At 35.0% G+C, this 20170-nt stretch overlaps 1 protein-coding gene across 1 annotated transcript in view; it reads left to right on the top strand.

Annotated features, from left to right (window-relative positions):
- The window catches only part of MET (MET proto-oncogene, receptor tyrosine kinase), a 155350-nt gene that overhangs the window by 75516 nt on the left and 59664 nt on the right, over positions 1-20170 (top strand). The window contains exons 4-5 of the mRNA XM_074193854.1: positions 13159-13290; positions 13930-14103. Coding sequence (XP_074049955.1) covers positions 13159-13290; positions 13930-14103 — 306 coding nt within the window. The remainder of the gene's footprint in view (positions 1-13158; positions 13291-13929; positions 14104-20170) is intronic.

The raw sequence follows: 20170 nt of genomic DNA, 5'->3' as shown, positions 1-20170 counted from the left end.
TGTAAGTTGCATGAGTTTAGAACACACTTTTCCACTGAAACCATATTGTACATCAGAGGTATCAAATATACAGTCCACGGAATACAATGCTGCTATAGTACTTCCAACTGCAGTCTAGATTAAAATGTAATTGGGAAATGTGTAACAAAATAAATAAAAATACAATAGAACATATATAATGTCAACATGCAGTTTTCTAAGTCAATATGTGGCCCAGAGGGATCTTTGTGTTTGACTTAAAAACCTGCTTCTCTTTGAGTTTGACACCAGTGGTTCACACAATAGTTCATTTCTCAGACCAGCCTACACAAACAAACAACCCAATACTACTATTACTGTGGAACATAACTATGGTCTATAACAGTCTTTCTATGAAAAACAAGGATTGGGTTTCCAGTTTGGGATATAGGAGAGCCTGCCACTTATCAGGCACTATGCTAAGTAAACACTTTACAGCTATCTCATTTGATCCTCAAAACTACCTTGGAAGATAGGTGCTATTATTATCCATTTTACAGTTAAAGAAACTGAGCCAAATAGTAGTTAAATCATTTGCCTGAGATCATATAGCTAGTAACCATCTGAGGCCAGTTTTGAACTGGTTTACAACAGTCCTAGTGTTCTATCCATTGCACCACAAAGCTTTTTCTGAGGATGGGGGACTAGAAGGATACTGGTACCCTCAACAGAAATAATTATTTATTTGTCATTAACATGTATAATATGCTTCCTTATCTCTATTTCTCTTTGTCTGAGATGGTTTCCCAGTATCTTCTCTTTTTTCTTCCATTGTTCCTAAGGACTGACCTGTCTGTTTCCCCCAATCATAGGCTGACTAGAGTTCTGTCTTTTCTTGTTCTACTGTACCATAGAACATTGTTCATGGTTTTTCCCTGACAAGTCAAATAGCCTTTTGAAGTGTTTTATTGATAACTACAATGGGGGAAATGGAGATTAAAAGTTAAAGAGATTTTTACATGGTTTCAAGAAAATTTGAGCAGATGCTACAGAGGCCCTTCCAATAAGAAAAAAAAATCTCCTTTCCCTTGTTTCCTTTTTCCTTCTTCTCCTACAATATGCATCTTTGTTTTTCTTCACTCACTTAGACCCTGTGAGAAAAGACAAAAGTACACACACAGGTAATGTTGCTAAGTCTTTCTGTAAATATGAATAAGATTCATGTGTTTTTCAAAGGTAAACCAGAGCTTATTTCAAGGTCTTCCTTCTTCATCAAGGACAACTGTCCTAGGCAGTTCATCAAAGCAGGCTGGATGTTCTAATGTGAGGAGTAAGATGTGGAAGGGACATTTCTAGAGATAAGATAGAGAGTTGGGGATACTCCCAGAGAGGTTCCCCAATACCATCAAGTTGGTCTAGCAGTGGGTAGGAGAGAGGTGCTACCATGAATTTGAGAAGGGGGAAAAAAGTTAATCTCGTTCCTCTCCCTCTTCCCTCTGGTCATTGCTCATCTTGCCACCATATACCAATCTTGAACCAATTCTAAACTACTGACATGAATGGAGTAAAACATTATCAGAGAAATCTGTAGTATCAATAATAACTCACATTTATCTAGCCTTTAGAATTTTAAAAAGTGTTTTGCTCATAATAGCTTTCTATGGTAGCTAGTATCAATATTATTATCCCCATTTTACAAGGGGTAAATAATTTGGCTATGATCACAGGATCTAGAAAGGACCTGGCACAAGTCAAACCCAGACCCTCTGATCCCAAGTCCAATACTCTGTTCACAGAACCACATGCTAGAAGATATATAAGTTGAATGTGAAAGGCAATTAGCTGCAAGGACTTATGATTATCTGCTTTTATATATAATCTTTGTAAGTCAGGGACTTCATAATGATATTTTGTATGTTGTGTACACCAACCAAAAATCTCAGTCAAGGACATTCTTTGAAATGAATGACTTAAATGCCAAGTTTTTCAAAGATAAATTCACAATCACGTAAATTATATTTTTTGCATTTGAAATGCTACATATATACCTAGAGGTGTAAAATTTAAAACATGTATAATAAAACTTTTCCCTCCACCACCTCATTTTTGAGGGTAGTGATGAAATATCTTTATCAAAGTGTGTACCACACTTTTTAGTGCTACTTGCAGATAAATTTAGCTTTGTTAGTTTAAAATGTGTTTACAAAATGGTTCATAAAGTTGGTTCACAAAAATAGTTTATGGTTGTTTCACCATATCTGAACTTCCCCATGTTAGCACCTTATGCACTTGTGAGGACATGGCAATAACAAGAGGAGGAAAATGGAAAAATTATTTGGCCCTGACAGCATAGATGCAGAAGAAAACCAAGATGGATGTGACTCAATTTCAAATGCACTCAGAATAATTTTCAGGATCTCTCAAAGAGAAGAAGAGTAAGAAAGAATAGATAAAATAATGGATAGCATTGCCATTTTCCAAAAGAGGAAAATGAGAAGCCATAAGCAATTACCATTATGATTTTCTCACCACTATGAAATTGAATGAGAATGGCAATATGACAAGAAACTCTTGATGAAAACATGAGGAGGCAGAAGAGTTTTCACAGTTTTCAACAGCAGACCACATCTTCCACTCACTACTGATCAAGAGCTATAAGCTAAGATTCCATCTTAGAGATGACTTTATGGCTTCCTTGCCCAAAGAGGGTCCCCCTTACAACTTGGTTATAAAGTTAACTAATATCTGCCTCATACCTGCTTCATAACTGCTTTGTTCAACATTACCAACTGGTGTTAGGTAAAACTGGAAGGTTAGGACCACAACAAAACCAGATTACATTATTTGCTCTAATTTTTGAAATCTTTCCAAATTTTCTAAAACATTTGAAAGTAACTTACCCACCTAAAATCCTAATTTCTCTCCTTTTTTGTATTTCTTAAAGATTTGATTTATTTTGAGTTTTACAATTTTTCCCCTATTCTTGCTTCCCTCCCCCTACCCCCCACAGAAGGCAGTCTGTCAGTCTTTACATTTTTTTTCCATGTTATACATTGCTCTAAGTTGAATGTGATGAGAGAGAAATCATATCCTTAAGGAAGAAAAATAAAGTATAAGAGATAGAAAAATTACATAATAAGATGAGGGTATTTTTTTTCTAAATTGAAGGTAATAGTCTTTGGTCTTTGTTCAAACTCCACACTTCTTTCTTTGGATACAGATGGTTTTCTCCATTGCAGATAGCATTCTGCCTAATTTCTCTTCATAATTCATAGATTCTATAAATATTTGTGTTCTTAGTATACCTGAGATATTATTCTATAATTATCTATACTGTGGATAAAAATTAATATAATGTTTTTACTTCAAAGATTTTATAATAAAAAACAGTGGTTCTCAAACTTTTTGGTCTTAGGATCACTTTACACTCTTAAAATGTCCTGAGGATCTCCCCAAAGAACTTTTGTTTGTATGAGTTATAGCTTCTGATAGATACCATTTTCAAAATTAAAATATCTTAGTTTCTTCAGGAAAATAATTTTTACCTTAAGAACTCACTAAAAGGGTCTCAGGGATTCCAAGGCAGGTATTCCCTAGATCACACTTTGAGAGTCACTGATATAAAAAGTAGTAGCTAAAATAGCCATAATTGAAATTACTACCTTTGAAATTACTATCTTTATATCTTGATTCAAAATATTGTACAGCCCTTTGAATTGGTTCCCAGTAAAATTATTCACATTTCTTAATAAAACCTTATCTTTTTTTCTGAACATTCAAAAAAATAGCATGAGAGGCAGTGTGATTTAGTAGATGTCTGTCATTGTTAGCTAGATTTTTGTTCAGATATGGTTGACCCTTGGCCAAATCACTTCTCCTCTTAGTACCATAGGCAACTCCCATAAATCTATAACTTGTGGAGCACATAAGTGATAATCTGTGGTGATAGAGAAAAATCCTTTACCAGAAGCTCCTTATTCCATGAAATCACAGACAGGTCTGTTTTTAAAAAGAAGGAAAAAAAATTGACATTTTCAAAACTAATTTGATTTTATCTTGACCATTTGTTAGGAAAAGTCAGATAAAATTCAGATTGTTTAATTTTAAATCATTTTATTATTATTAATTTTAATAATTCAGATATTACTTTTTTACTTAAATACTATTTTCATATATAAATTGACATAAAACCTTCCTATGGGGCAGTTAGGTGGCACAGTGGATAGAGCACCAGTGCTGGATTCAGGAATCCCTGAGTTCAAATCCAGCCTCAGACATTTAATAATTGCCTAACTGTATGACCTTAGGCAAGTCACTTAGCCCCATTGCCATAAATTAATTTTAAAAAATTGTAAAAAAAAACACCTTCCTATAAGTCTTTAAAATCAATTGTGAGTAATGAATACCAGGTAGCCAGTACTTCTTTAAATTTTATTCAGCATTTTTTAAAAATGCCATAATTTTTATTTAAATCTTATTTACTATCTTTTAAAAATGTCATACTCTAAGATTTTTATATTTCAGGAAAATGAGACCAATAGGAGATATATTTATTCTTATTTTCCCCCAAGCTTAATATTTCATCCTAACCCCAAATAGTCAAAATTGTACAGACAACTCAAACACGTTCCCCCCCAAAGAAATTTATCTTTATAGACTTACAGGAATGTTAAGACCTGAAGTCTATTTATCAACTGTCAGCACGCACAAACCACGAACAATTGTCAGCCTTCTGTTTCATTTAAACTGGTGCAGTTAAGTATCATAAAAACTGAATTTGGGGACAAGGCCTAAATTTTTGTTCCTTTCTGTTGCATCTCTATGACAACTAAAATGAATTCCCCCAATTTCTTGTGAATACCCAGACATTGCTTCAGAGTTTTGAGAGGGTTAATATTATTACTCAATGAGAAGGAATTCTGGCAATAAGTGAAAGTAGGAAATAAAGGATAGAAAAGCATTCTTTGCATTTTAGTGGGATGGGTATTCTTGAGAAAACATGAATAATGATCAACTAAAAAGGTATTTGCAGCTGTGGTGCTACCTCTACTCATAATTCCAAACATTAATCAATTTTTTTCACGAGGCTCTTTCCTTGGCCTTCAGTTGTTTGTCCCCCTCTTTATATAACAAACAAAATTCAACTGAGACCCATTAAAGGCATAATTGAATTGCCTGCTACTTTTACAATTTCCTCAAAGCATTTCCTATGCCTCTGTAAATTATCTAAGTGACCAGCCCTTTACCTGCTAAAGCTTTCTTTCCCTTGAAGACAAAAGTCTTAGCCAAAATTATTGAAAAGGGATTGGGAAGTTTACCTCATTTACTTTCAACTTGTCTGTTCACTTTTATTCATCTATAATTTTGGAGCAATATCTACAAAATAAAAAGTATCGTCAAAATCGAGAACTAAATCTTAGCTTTGGTTTCAAAGTCTTTGTGTAGTGAAATTTTTAAGATACAAAAATAAATCAGATGACCAACCTTCACAGGATGATGATAATTAAATTCCAGCAATGGGAACTGTTTTTAAGTTTTAGAAAAGATAGGGGCCTTTTTGTTTTGGTTAATTTTGGTTATTTAATGGGAAAGTAACACTAAATGAGATTCATTCTTTTAACAAAGACAGAGATAATGACTCAGGAATACAGAAAGAGAGATTCTTTTAGACATAGAAAATAGTGTTAAAGAAAATGAGGGAAGCTAGGTTGCCCAATGGATAGAGCACCAGCCCTGAAGGCAGGAAGACCTGAGTTCAAATACGGTCTCAGACACTAAATAATTACCTAGCTGTATGACCTTGGGCAAGTCACTTGACCCCATTTGCCACAAAAAAAAGAAAAGAAAAGAAAACATGACGTTATGAATAGGGAAAGGTGTACTTAAGGAGGAATTACTTTACATAGTGTTGGAAGAATCAAACACTAGAATTAAGGTTGCCAGAAGAAATATCAACTATCTCAAATATGCAGTTGATGATGATGAAGTTTGTCTTTCATTCTCAAAGAAAATTAGGATATCAGGGGATGTGATGCTATGACAGGTACATGAATTGGATTTGAATGAGGGGGTGCTGTGCTGAGTTACCAGTCTCATTTTTTTCCTCCAGAGCCATCTAGGTTCAGTGGCCAGATCTGAATCAGGATGACTGGAGATGGCCCTGGATGCCAGGAAATCAGTATTAGGTGACTCATTGCTAGTCCCAAATGTCTGAGGCTGGATTCAGACTCCTGCCCCCCTGACTCCAAGGCCATATAGCTATCCACTATGCCACCTAGCTGCCCTATACAGGTGATACCATTCTGGGGGCAAAAAGTGAAGAATTTAGAAGCTGCTTCTTGATAAGGGGTAAAAGAGGAGAGCGTAAAAGCTGACTTAAAGCTCAATAGCAACAACAAAATAACTATCTTGGCAACCAGTTCCATCACTTTCTGCAAAATAAAAAGAGAAAAATTAAAGACAGTGTCAGATTTTATATTCTTGGGCTCAAAAATGATTGTTAATAACTGCAGTCATGAAATTAAAAGATGCTTGCTCCTCAGAAGGAAAGCCAAGGCAAACCTCAACAACATACTAATAGAGACATCACCTTGCCAACAAAGGTCCATATAGTCAAAGCTAGGGTTTTTCTAGTACTAATGTACGACTTCAAGAATTAGACAATAAGGAAAACTAGGCACCCTTAGAATCAATACTTTCAAATTGTAGTATTGTAGAAAACTTTTGAGAATCCCTTGGCCTCAAAGAAATGGAATTAAATTAATTAAAGAAATTAATTAGGTCAAATACTGAAGCTTAAACTTAATGATAAATAATGAGAATACCAGACTCACTAGAGAAAACTGATGCTGGGAAAGATTGAAGACAAAAGGAGAAAAGGGTGGTGGAGAATGAGATTGATAGATGGATGGTGTTTTAGAAGCAATGAAGCTGAGCTTAGACTTCAAAAAATGGAGAATAGAAGAACTTGGCATACTATGTTCCAGGCCATCATGAAGAGTCATGTATGTCTGAAAGACTATATAGCAACTTTACATACTAAATCTGGAAGAACTAAGTATCAAAGAATCACAGCGTCGGAAGGGACTTCTGAGATCATATAATCTAACTGGACCTGAACAAGAGAGGCAGAGTAATATAGCAGGTCTCTACAGGTGAGAACCCTTCTCTTTGGGTTCAAATCCCTCCTCAAGCACTTACTAGCTCCTGACCCTGGGTAATTCATTTAAACACTCTGTGTCTCATCTATAAAATGAGGAGGTTGGATTCAGTGATCTCTGAGGTTATTTTTTAGTCCTAAATCATGATTCCATGACAAGAATCCTCTCTCTACAATAAAACAATAAGTGATCATCCAGTTCAATCTACCTGGGGTTGGCTTTAATTCTTTTTCATATGTCTTTCTGAAATCAAGATTAATTCTGCCTCTTAACAATTCCCATCCATTGCTCCCATTTTTTTCTCTCTCTGAAGCAACACAGAATAGTGAAATTGGTTTCCACAACATTCCTTCAAGTATTAGACTTTTCTATCATGGAACTTTGCCCCATGCCCAAGCTTTCTCTTCTCTAGGATGAATGTGCCTCATTCCTTCAACTGATTGGTTGAGCATAGTCTCCAGTCCTCTCACATTATTGATCACTCTTTTCTGAATTTGCTCTAGCTTATCAATGTCTTTCTTAAAATCTAGTGGCAGGGAACTGAACACAATATTCCATAAAAAGACTGACTAGGGCAGTGCACAGAAAAAAATATCACTCTTATTATTATACTTTGTTGATATGGTTATTCAATTGTTTCTGACTCTTTGTGACCCTATTCAGGGTTTTCTTGACAAAGATACTGGAGTCCATTTTACAGATGAGGAAACTGAGGCAAATAGGGTAAAGTGACTTGCCCAGACTAACACTGCTTACTAAGTGTTTGAGATTGCATTTGAACTCAGGTCTTCACTCTATCCACTGTGCTGCTCCATTATAAATACTATGCCTGTTTTAACATAGCTTAAGATTACATTATCAATATAATTCAACTGAGTAATATAGTGAGGCAAGAAAGGCAATGAGAATTTAGATTCCATTCCCTTTACTTGCTTCTATTTTGTATACAAGTTTCTTTTAATCAAAGTTGATCATTGAGTCCTCTGTGCATTCCTATCATCTCTTCAAATAATTCTGTGTGTGTGTGTGTTTGTGTGTGTGTGTGAGTGTGCATATGTGTGAGAATTTAGTTCTGGAAAGCAATTGATTCCTCTTAGGCAAACTTTCTCAATAGAATTTTAAAGCCACAGAAACTCACCTATTCTTTCTCTGAACTCTCTGAAAGCCATTCCTCCCATATTGAAAGTACTTACCTGGCTCTGTCTGATTTCCTCTCTCCTCTGTCATAAATTCTAAGATGCAGTAGTCACTTATTCCTACAAAGAGTGTTTCCCACTTTTCTTTTTGAAATTATTAGAGGAAAAAAAATTGGACTGCTGGGCTTCAACATCCCCACTATAGAATCATACATAAGAAATATGAAGAGAAGTAAACATAATGTGATTGTGTCCTGGATAGAGTGAGGGCAAAAAATACATAGGCTATGAATTTGGAAAAACCCTAAGTTATTTAGAAAATAAGACACGGGGGTCTAAAATCAAGGCATTGTAGTATCTTAGAACTGATTGGAATCTTAGAGTCCCACTTAACCCAATCCTATACCTGAAACACAATTTATCTTAATAAAGAGGTTTCTCTAAAGCTCTTCTTAAACATATTCAGTAAGAATTCACTACTTCCTTGCACAAAATACTAAGTAAGATACTTATTTTGGAAACAACATATGATATTTGGGACAAATCATTTGATCTATCCTTGATTTGCATGAATGATTTCATTTGCATGCATTTTCCAAAGTGTGATTTTTGTCTTCAACAACTGTGCAGTTATCTTGTCTCTAATGTCTAATATTGAAGTAATAATAGTTTCTATCCAGAATATCCTCTCCCATTCCAAAACAATTCCAAACAGAGTGACCTTTGTTCCATCACTTTGTTACTCAGTTTCCTGATACACAGGCATAGGCAGTCTGCTTAGAGTGATGTTATAGAATGCATTATTGTCAAGCGCTTTGGTAAATGAATGTTAAATAATGCCCAGGCAAGTGTGAACTCTTAAAACAATAGGTTCTGTGTGAACTCTATGAGCTTCCCTATTCATATACCACTCCCTTGGAGAAAATTAGACCATTTTGGAAGCTTCCCAAATTGTTTCAGGCCATTACAATACCATTTATTGCACTGAAATAGAGATTTACTAATGATTCCCTAGAACATTTATAAATTACTTTGTGGGATTTATTCAAGGTAATTTGCAGTCAGTTAGTTACTCCTATGAGATGAATGTACATTCTCATTCCTTTTTTAAAGATGAAAAAGCTGGGGGAGTCATTAGGCCATCCATAATAGCATAAAGGCAGTTAGTTGTTGACCCAGCTTTTTCCTTACCTTTCCAAGTGAATGAAATTTTTCATTGAAAAGCAGATGGTTATAAGGAATGTTGCTTACTTCCACAAAATAACATGGAGGCTAGGACACCATGGAGAGAAGTAGAAAGATCACTGGACTTGAGACAGGAGGGACCTAGTTCCAGCTACTACCTCTGATAGTGTGTGAACACAGGCAAGTCAAATACCTTGTCTGAACTTTTTAGTTTCCTCATCTATAAAATGGAGAAAACAACATCTTTAATACCTATCCCACAGAGTTCAAGTGTAATAATCTACATAAAGCTTTATAAACATTTCAGTTTCATAGGAACATCAACTCATATAAATGACAGCAAAATAATAACAAGTTTCTTACATTATCTAATTTGAACTTCACAGGCAGTAAATCATAAAGGTATGACCCCCATTTTACAAATGAGTAATCAAAGCTAAGGGAGTTCAAATGACTTGTCCAATGTAACTCAAGCAAAATAATAGAATCATTATTCAACCTCTAGTCTTTTTTCAACATGTTCTCTCCTCAGTGGTGAAGTGCATAAAATTTGAAGTAAGGAATACCTCAGTTCAAATGCTTCTTCAAGGGGTGGCTAGGTGGCTGCAGTGGATAGAGCACTGGTCCTGGAGTTAGGAGTCCCTGAGTTCAAATCTGACCTCAGACACTTAATAATTACCTAGCTGTGTTGCCTTGGGCAAGCCACTTAACCCCATTTTCCTTGCAAAAACCTAAAAAAAAAACAAAACCCAAATACTGCTTCAATCACTTACCAGGTATATGTCCCTCTCAGACTCAATTTCCTTATCTTTAAAATCATGTTAACAACATCTACTTCACTGGATTGCTGTGAAGGATCAACTGAGTAAGAATAAAAGGCTTCTCAAAACCCCAATAGCTATCTAAATGCTAGTTACTATTACTATTCTCCTCCCTATGCTGCAGATCTTAGAGCCTAATCAACAAGTTAGTGACCACCCAGAAACCCTCCTCTTCTCCAGCCATTATTCTAAGATAGTGATCCTGTTGCTTTTAGCAGTTGCTATCGACCGTAATCCCTGGCCCTCTAAAAATTTAGCTCTTATCTTAAAATTTACAATGCCCCATTTTACAATGTTGTAAGGATGGCAAATTAAGCTGCTATTCTAGAGCCAAGTCAGCTAAAAGAAATTTTCAAAATTACAATTAGTTAATTAGCAAGTATTTATTAAGCACCTGTTGAATTTCAGGTACTGTATTAAATGCTGAGAATATAGAAAATGACAGAAAGAATAGTCCTTAGCCTCAAGGAGCTAAAAGTCTAACATGCAAACCACAAGGTGTAAAGAAAAGATAAACAAGATAAATTGGATATCATATTAAGGGGGAGGCACTAAGATTAAAGAAAATTAGAAAAGGTATTCCCCCCCCAAAAAAAGGTGGGATTTTATCTTTTTTATTTATTTTTAGCTTTCTTTTATTTTTAAATTTTGAGATCCAAACTCTTTCTCTCCTTTTCCTCTTACCCATCTCCTGCTCACTGAGAAGACAAGCGAAATGTCAATTGTATCTATGAAATCATATAAAACATATACCCATATTACCCATATCACAAAAAAGCAAGAAAAATAAAGTGAGAAAATTATACTTCAATTTGCACTCACTTGATCAGTTCTCTTCCCCCGGTGGTGAATACCATTTTTTCATTAGAAGTCCTTCAGAGGGGTGGCTAGGTGGCGCAGTGGATAAAGCACCGGCCCTGGAGTCAGGAGTACCTGGGTTCAAATCAAGTCTCAGACACTTAATAATTACCTAACTGTGTGGCCTTGGGCAAGCCACTTAACCCCATTTACCTTGCAAAAAAAAAAAAAAACTAAAAAAAAAAAGCTAAAGAAGTCCTTTGGAGAGACAAGTTAGGTGGCACAGTGCATAGAGCACCGGCCCTAGAGTCAAGAGGACCTGAGTTCAAATCCAGTCTCAGACATTTCATAATTACCTATATGATCTTAGGCAAGTCACTTAACCCCATTGCCTTGGGGGGGTGGGGGGAGAAGTCCTTTGGAATTGTCTTTGTTCAAGATCAGAATAGCCAAATCAAAAGATAGGACTTTAGCAGGAAACTTGAAGGAATCTATGAAAATCAGGACGGCTGAGGAAGAAGTTCTCTAGGTATAGAATATAGTCAGAGAAAATAGTCAGAATCTGGAGACTAGAGTCTCCTGAATTAAAAACGGTAATGAAGCCATTTCTTTGAATAACAAAGTATAAAGGATGGGAGCGGGGAGGGCATGTGGTAAAAAAGTAAAATGAATGAGAAATGTCTTTTGGTTAAAAATAATAGAAAGGTAGAAGGCAAGCAGGTTATGAAGGGATTTAAAAACCAAACCAAAGGCTTTATTTTTTGCCCTGGAGTCACTAGGGAGCAACTGGAGATAATTGAATAAAGGAGTAGCATAGTTAGACCCCCAGTTAAGGAAGATCACTGAGTGCACTATAGACTGGATTGGGGAGAGCTGAAGCAGGAGATTAATCATTAGGCTATAATAAGTATTGAAATGAAAAATGGGAATTATACAGCTAACTTCAATGTTGTTTTCAAGACATTGTTACAAAAATCATTCCATATTTTGAAGAAAAGCAGGATACCAAAAATTTGTTTCTAGGGGATTTCAAGTAACAGTATGCCACATGATCACAAAATAGTTTGAGGATTCATTTTAGCCACTTCAAAAGAGTTAGAAATCTGGAAGGGATCCAGAGGAGACAACAAAAAATTTGTTAAGGATTTAGAAGAAAAGGGGTTTGAAATTAGACTTATCTTAGAGAAAAGTAAAGGAGAATGTTTAACATCTCTGGTATAGCAATATATCTGTCAATCAATCACAAAGTATTTATTAAACACATGGGAAAGATCTTAACTTAAAAAGACCAAGGTTTCCCACTGTATCCTGGGCCATCGCCAGCCATCCTGACCTAAGTCTTGACTCAAGAGAGTGGGGCTGATAACTTGGCACAGCTCTCCTCATTTAAATCCAATTCATTTACAAGTCAAGATATTACCCTCCTGATGCCATTGGTCCTTTTGAGAATGAAGGATTAATAGCAGCAGCAATGTTCAAAGCACTGTCTTCATGTCCAATGAAGATAAATTATAGAACATAGAACATCAGTGGTGAAAAGAACCTGAAATGCCTTCTAAAACAGCCTCATCATTTTATGAGAATGAACTAAGGTCCAGAGAGGTGGAGATTTGCCCAAGGTCAAAAACTATCTGTCTAATTAGCTCCAAAGGTAGAGAAAATGGGTTCACATCCCAGTGATGACACTACCTCTGTGACTTTGGGCAGTCATTTAGTCTCCTTAAAAAAAAGAAGACTGACCTAGATAGTCTCTGGGGACCCTTCTATTCCTGTGATTCTATGAAAATGGGAGGGATTAAAATTAGAAATAAATAAGAATTCCTTCAATGTTACAGTTATGTTATTAAGTGCAGTCTTTTGTCTTCCATTTCTTTTCTATCTTCTATGATGCTTTGTACACAAGTAGACAAATCACCTCCCCAGGAAACTTCTGAAAAATTATAAACTAATTTCTATGTTATGTATTTTACTAGACAAGATGAACTATTCATATGTTAGATTAGTCTTATAAGCTTTCTTCTATCCCATTATCAAATTTCTCTAGGCTTGTATTGTATTTGTTGATATAAAGACTTTCTTTTTTCTTTTCTTTTTTCTCAGGTTGTAGTCTCTCGAGGACAATCCACCCCTCATGTGAATTTTCAACTGGATTCCCATTCTGTTTCTCCAGAAATGATTGTTGAGCATCCACTAAATACAGATGGTTTTGCCCTAGTTGTCACTGGGAAGAAGGTAAGACTTTTCCCCATTAACTGAGGTTCTTTCCAAAAAAGATATTTACAAGTTTCTTTGCTTGTCTGTAACTTTCCACTTCCTCTTGGATCCATGTGCAGATAGCTTCTCCCAAGAGGCTTCCAAAAGATCAATGAAGTCAATTTACATTTTTTATACCAAGAGACTGAATCTGAGGAAGGCCTTTGAGCCACTGTAACTTATGCTCTCTGTTTTGCTTTCTGTTCTCTATGAGAAAAACAAACACAGAATGAATATTAAAAACGCACAAACAAAACTCTGGTTCAAACCTACAAAAGCCAGGAAATATAAATTTGGAGCTTATGTTAGAACTTCCTGGGGGTCATGATTCATCTTCCTGTAGCTTGAATTTTTGTTGCTTCAAATTTATGGCAAAGAGAGTAGAATAAAATATCAAACATCAAACATCATTGCAAGGAAAGTGCCAGTTAAGAATATCATTACAATTCAACACATCTAATCCCTTAATCTTCATTAGGTGCTTTAGAAACAAAACAGTTTTATGTAACTGGTATAATAACAGATATCATAAAGTAATGTGTTTAATGTATTTCTTCTGTATTTGATCTCTGTTTAATGAAAAAATTACATTTGGAAATTTTTAATTTTTATCCACAGATAACCAAAATCCCATTGAATGGCCTAGGTTGTGACCATTTTAAGTCCTGTAGCCAGTGTCTCTCAGCTCCTCCTTTTGTACAGTGTACCTGGTGCCATAATCAATGTGTGAAATCTGAGGAATGTTTCACTGAGCTAGGGAACCAAGATATTTGTCTACCTACTATTTATGAGGTAAGGTTTTAAGTTTTTCTGTCAAATGTTACTGTTTTTTAATTTTTTAACAAACCCGTTTCAAATCATTTCCCATCATCTTCCCAATAAGAGTAAAGAACAAAAAAAAACCTATTTATTCAATAAACCATAACTATCAACAAAGCATATATGTCTGTTTGATTTCAGCCTTTTGCATCTATCCTGTTGTTTGGAAAAATACCATTGAGCTTGGCAAACTTACTTATTAAGGATCTCCTTTGACAGCCATCTTTTCTCATGTGTTATCTGTCTGGTAATTCAGTCCAATATTATATGCATTTACTGAACACATATTTTCCTAAGCTTAGGGGATAAAAAGATTTTTAAAAAATACAGTCTCTGCCTTCAAAGAAGGCACTGAAGGGGCTAGAGATACAAAGAAAGAAGTTTACATTTTTCTGGAATATAATATGTATAAAATTAACAGATTAATACAAAATAGAATGTGATAAGAGCATAGGAAAAGTAAAAACTGAAGAATGAAAGACCTGGGAGAGAAAGGAATCTGCAATGAAAAGCCTCAGTAACTAGGAAAATTAAGTACAGTCATCAAAAAGAAGATACTTAAGAGGAGCGGGTAGGTTTGAGGGGAAAAGACAATGATTTCTATTTTTAATTATGCCCTGTTTGAGGTATATCCAGGTAGAGATTTACAAGAAAGACTGGAAATGTAAGACTCCCCTACTTAAGAAACAGGAAGCAGTGAAGAGTAACAAGAGGAAATAATTCAAGGGGAGAAAAAAGAGGCAAACCAGGAGAGAAAATATCATGAAATCCAAAGGAGAATTGGTCAAATGCTAAAGAAAGAATAAAGAGGTTGATAAGAAAAAAACCATAGTTTGGGATATTTAGAAAATCACTGGTGACCTTGAAAGGAAAAAAATTCATCAGAGTCCTGGGGACAAAATCCAAACTGCAAAGGTTTGAGGAATATTAAGGGAATAGAGGCAAGAAGGAGTGACTCCTTTCACAGAAAGAAAGCTGCATCAGGTTTAAGGGAAGGGATGTCATTGTTTCAGAAAGGGAAGCCTGAGCATATATATCAGGGGAAGGAACCAGGAGAGAAAGTAATGGCAAGAAAGAGTAGGGATCAGACTTGAACCCAGGTACTCCTGACTCCAGGGCCAGTGCTTTATCCACTGTGCCACCTAGCCGCCTAGCTGTGTGGCCTTGGGCAAGCCACTTAACCCCATTTGCCTTGCAAAAAAAACCTAAAAAAAAAAGAGTAGAGAGAGTTGATAGATAAAGGTCAATCAGTCAGTCAACAAATCTTTGCTATGAACCAGAAAATCTGTGCTAGTCATGAAGAGTCAGAAGGAGATGGCATCCAGGGCAAAGATGAAAGACTTCATTTTATCAGTGAATAACTTCACTGAAACCAGAAGGATGGAAGAGAGGATGAGTGAAGACAGAGAGATTTTGTTATATCAAAGAAAGAAGGTAAGGGAGCTCTTGTCTAATTTCTTCTGTCAGCTAGGTAAAAAGGAAGAAGCAAGATCATTGAGTTCAACTCCTACTTTACTGAGAAATCTTGACTAATGAGTAGAAAGCCTATTCATATAATGAGCCCCATTATTCCTCTCCACTTGGCTACTTACCCTCTTACTTCCAGAATCACCATTTCCTTGATTCCTTGTGACACATTTCCAAGGGGCCAGGAATTCTATTGCACTCATCTGCCAGACAAGAGCCCTTTCCTAGTAACTTGGGGAATCCTTTGGAATGTTCCATCCATTCATTAAGGTGACTGATAGTGGAAGAAATTCCTCCTCATTGCAGGCCAAAAAGAGAGCAAATGTGGAGCCTCCCTATCTGACCACAGATTTGTAGAGGTTTTACTGATAATTCTGTGAACAAATCAGATTTCCTGCCCAACTTTCTTGACAGTGGCTATTAGTCAAGTATATGGAAGAGATCTTGTTGGTGATGACCACAGACCTTCCATAATAACTTTTAGAGCAAGAGTAAAGAATAAAGATGCAACAAATATACCTGCCTACCTGCTTAAGTGAACCCATTGCTATCATGACATTCTCAAATGTATTGCTTATTTGATCATTTTTTTTGGTAGTGTTTTCATCTCCATGAGAAAATTTACTTAAAAACATCTCAAAACCACCCCCACTGCAAAAAAAAATTAAATTATAATCATTTTCCTGAACAAGACTGAGTGTGCATTTCCTAGAAAATTCATTTAGTATGAAACAGTGACTCTAACTCCTGTGAAATAGCAAAGTTATAGGTTGCTATAATCTGGATCAAGTCCATAAGTAAACAAAGTTTACAAGTCAGAACAAGAGGTGGTATCACAGCTCATGACTGTTTTCATTTAGCTATGGTTTGAAGAAAGATTCGTACTGGTTGATTATTCATTTAACCAAATCATTTTCTATTAAGTATAACATAAATATTAAGAACAAGTTTGATAAGGCAATGAGTAAACTAAAAGCAAAAAAATAAATGAAAAACTACTCTGATGTATTTATGTTCTTTTGTCTTTTCTTAATGTGCTCTCTCTATGTAACAAGGAATTTTGCTTCTTTTATGAATGCTGGGACATGTAAATAGAGGTGGAAATTTGAAACACTAGAAATTTGAGCTGAGACAGTCAGCGAAAGACATGGGGGGAAGGGTTGGGGATGTTGTGGGTAAATGGGTGTGGGTATGTGTGCTTTCAATTGTCACCTCTACTTTATTTAAAAATTAGACAAGGTGAGTTCTAAAATGAAGGAAGCATATTGGTAAAAGGGTGACATGTGCAAATGAAACATTTAAGACTTATAAGTATACTTCTCACATCGGCAGTCATAAAGGCTACAGTAGAGTAGTAAAAATAAATTAAACTTTTTTTGAGACAAGTTGAATAAAGAGACAAAAATGTCTGCTTCACTGGAACCAGTTTACCCAGTTAGTATTAGAAGTACCAATAAAATTTGTTTTAATCCCCTGGTGCTCATAAATTATAAAACTGTGATATCTAAGTGCACTTTTCTTCATTGCTATTGTACTGCTTCAAAGAGCAAAAAGTCTCAAGTCCTTCAGGCACTTTTGTTAGCACAGTATTATTCTGTGTTCTAAATACAAATAATGTTTATCATAAACATTATATATTTAAATACAAATATGATTATTTATAAAAATGTCTATTTATATATAAACATGTCTAAATGCATATATATTTTTCATTTTCTCACTTTTTGAGCTTTCTTATCTCCTTTTGCACCTTCTTTAAATCCACTACTGATATATTCGATTCATCTAAAAGATTGAATTATAGCATTCACAGGTTTGTAAAACTTGCTTTAAGACTGTTAGAAAGAAAATAATGCAGCTGAGTATATAAATCCCTTTTGCTTCATAGTTGTTAGTGAGATTTCATGCTCTGCTAGACCATGACGTTTACATTCTTGCTGAAAAAAATTATTCATCTTTTTCTAATCTGCTTAAAATCCATGTGCATAAAATTCAACTGATGTATTGAGTTTAGCTCTCCAATAAACACAACATAGACTGCTTAACAGAATATACAAAGTTCAATCCCTAAAATCTTTTACAATTCCACATAGGAGAATTTCAGGAATGCAAGTCAGTTAGCTTATTCTTTAGAGCATATTATCTGATCTTGAATTTAAAGACCATACAGAAGAGGCTTTTAAAAATGAGTATTTTTCCAATATATTCTACAGAGATTTAAGAAAAATCTAGCATGTCTTATAAGAGTGTACTCAATTACAGGGAGACAATCAAAATTGTTCCTTAATTGATCAGAAAATTCGAAAATGACAAGTAAAAGGATAACCTGTTCAAATGAAACATTTTATACTCATAAATATGCATCATACATGACTATTGGCATCCTAAAAGGGGGGGGTAAAGTTGTATTCTCCCAATGATCCTGCCAATATATATAAGCATATGTGTGAGAGACAAATATTTAACTTTTTTAATTAGCTGAATTATATGTGATTTAAATGTATTATTTGAAATGAGACTTAAAGTATCCAATTCTTAGACAATGAGTAAAATTAGTGGTGCTACTTTTATATATGAAAGAGGAAATATTTATTTATAGTGATTTAATCATCTCTCTCTAAAGAGATGGTGGAGAATCTCGCTTACAAAACTTCTTGTTAAATAACCAACCCCTGCATTCAGAATGATTTTTATATCCTCTCCCCCACCCCAAGGAAAACTGTCATTTCCAAACTACTATACATGTTCTTGGGTTCATAGACCACTACTCCCCTCATTCCCAAAAAAAAGATTCAAGGAAATTCCCATTTAATTGCTTTTGGGGGAGAACGATTAATTTGAACTTTAAAGAAAGTTTTATTGATGCATTTTCCTTATATATTACAAACATTTACAGATTATGCTCACTATTCAAGAAGTCTCTTGTAATAAAGTTAATAAAACAAGAAACCAAAACTAATAATATAGTGACTTCATCTGAAAGTATATATACAACATTCCATACCTATACATCATCACCCACCTATTTAAAAAAATTAATGAATAAAGAGAGAATAGAATAGAATGAATAGAATTTATTAAAGGAAAAAGGGAGGAAAGAGGGAAGGAAAGGAGGGAGAAAGATAAAAACCAAAATCTTAATAGAAAATATGCACAATTACGCAAAACATATTCTTTCTTTGACTGTAAACAATTATATTCTCATTCTGCATGTGTGTGTTCTTATTTTTGCATCCTAAAATATTAACTCTCTATCAAAAGATATCAGGAGGTTTAATCATTAATCTTCTGGAATCATGGATGGTTATTATATAGATCTTGTAGTTTTCGAAATATTTGTCTTTACAATGCTGTTAATGTGGTATAAATTGTTTTCCTGATTCTATCCATTTCATTCTTTATCAATTTATGAAAGATCTCAAAATTATTCATTTTTATAATATTGATGTCATGGTATAAATTATTCCTCTGGTTCTGCTTATTTCTCTTTATATCAATTCATATGTCTTTCTAAAGCAGATGGCAAAGTTCAGATTTGAGGTTTAGACTGCTGCAGGGAGGAAAAAAGCTTTTCTATAGTGTTTACTATAAACCACACACTCTTCTAAGGGCTTTAGAATCATCTGCTCTTCACAACAACCCTATGAGATTGGTGCTATCCACACTTTACAGTTGAGAAAACTAAGATAAACAGGTTAAATGATTTGTCCAGGTCCACATAGCTACTTAGTGTTTCAAATTTGAACCCAGTTCTTCCTGACTCCAGATCCATAACTCTTATGTTAATGGTTAAGCAAAGGCTGTCCAATATCCTAATCCAACCCTACTTCTGACTATCAGATGCTAGAGAAAACTCCTTCTCTTCCATGATTACCAAATTCCCTTTTGCCTTTGCTTAGTAACCTGCAGATAGAGCTAGATTCCATTTCAGGTACATGTATAACAAGTAAATCTAGGCAGTATTATCAAGCCAAAATGAGCCTATGGCAGCTGTTTGCAGTAAAGGGGAAAAAACCTGCATTGTAATAGGGGATAGCAGCTGTAGTGACTGCCTCAGGCTGAATAGATCCCTATGAGGCTTGGATATCTTGTTCTCTCCTACTGGGTTTCTAACAAAATAATAAACGGATTTCTCTGGCAATTTTCACTTGACCAGAGATGGAAGAGGCAAATCTTCATTTAAAAAAAAAACCCAACAGTGTAATGGATTTTATGGGGGAAATAGCTGTCACTAAAGCATTAAGCTAAGACCCTACCCTAAAGGGGGTTGGGTAATAAGTAGAAGTTAAGTCTTTAGTTTGCTATTATTTACCAGAGAGGGTTGGGAATGTTTTCAAATTTGAATTTTGTTAAGAGCCCATATAAATCATAAAGGAATAGCTTTTACTGAGCATGCCTTAGCAAATACCTTTATTGCTTTTTGTATGACCTCTAGAGTGGAGCTATACTTTTCCCACCATTGTTATATTTTACAGCACAATTTACAATATACCCCCCAAAAGAGCATTTCCTTTTTATATTGTCTCAAGGCAATTGACAAGCTTATTTTTGACTAGAAAATAGATGGCATTTG

This window comes from Macrotis lagotis, chromosome 7, assembly GCF_037893015.1.
Source record: "Macrotis lagotis isolate mMagLag1 chromosome 7, bilby.v1.9.chrom.fasta, whole genome shotgun sequence".
Taxonomy (NCBI): domain Eukaryota; kingdom Metazoa; phylum Chordata; class Mammalia; order Peramelemorphia; family Peramelidae; genus Macrotis; species Macrotis lagotis.
Note: the sequence above shows the minus strand (reverse complement) of the source record. Positions and strands in the feature narration are given on the sequence as shown.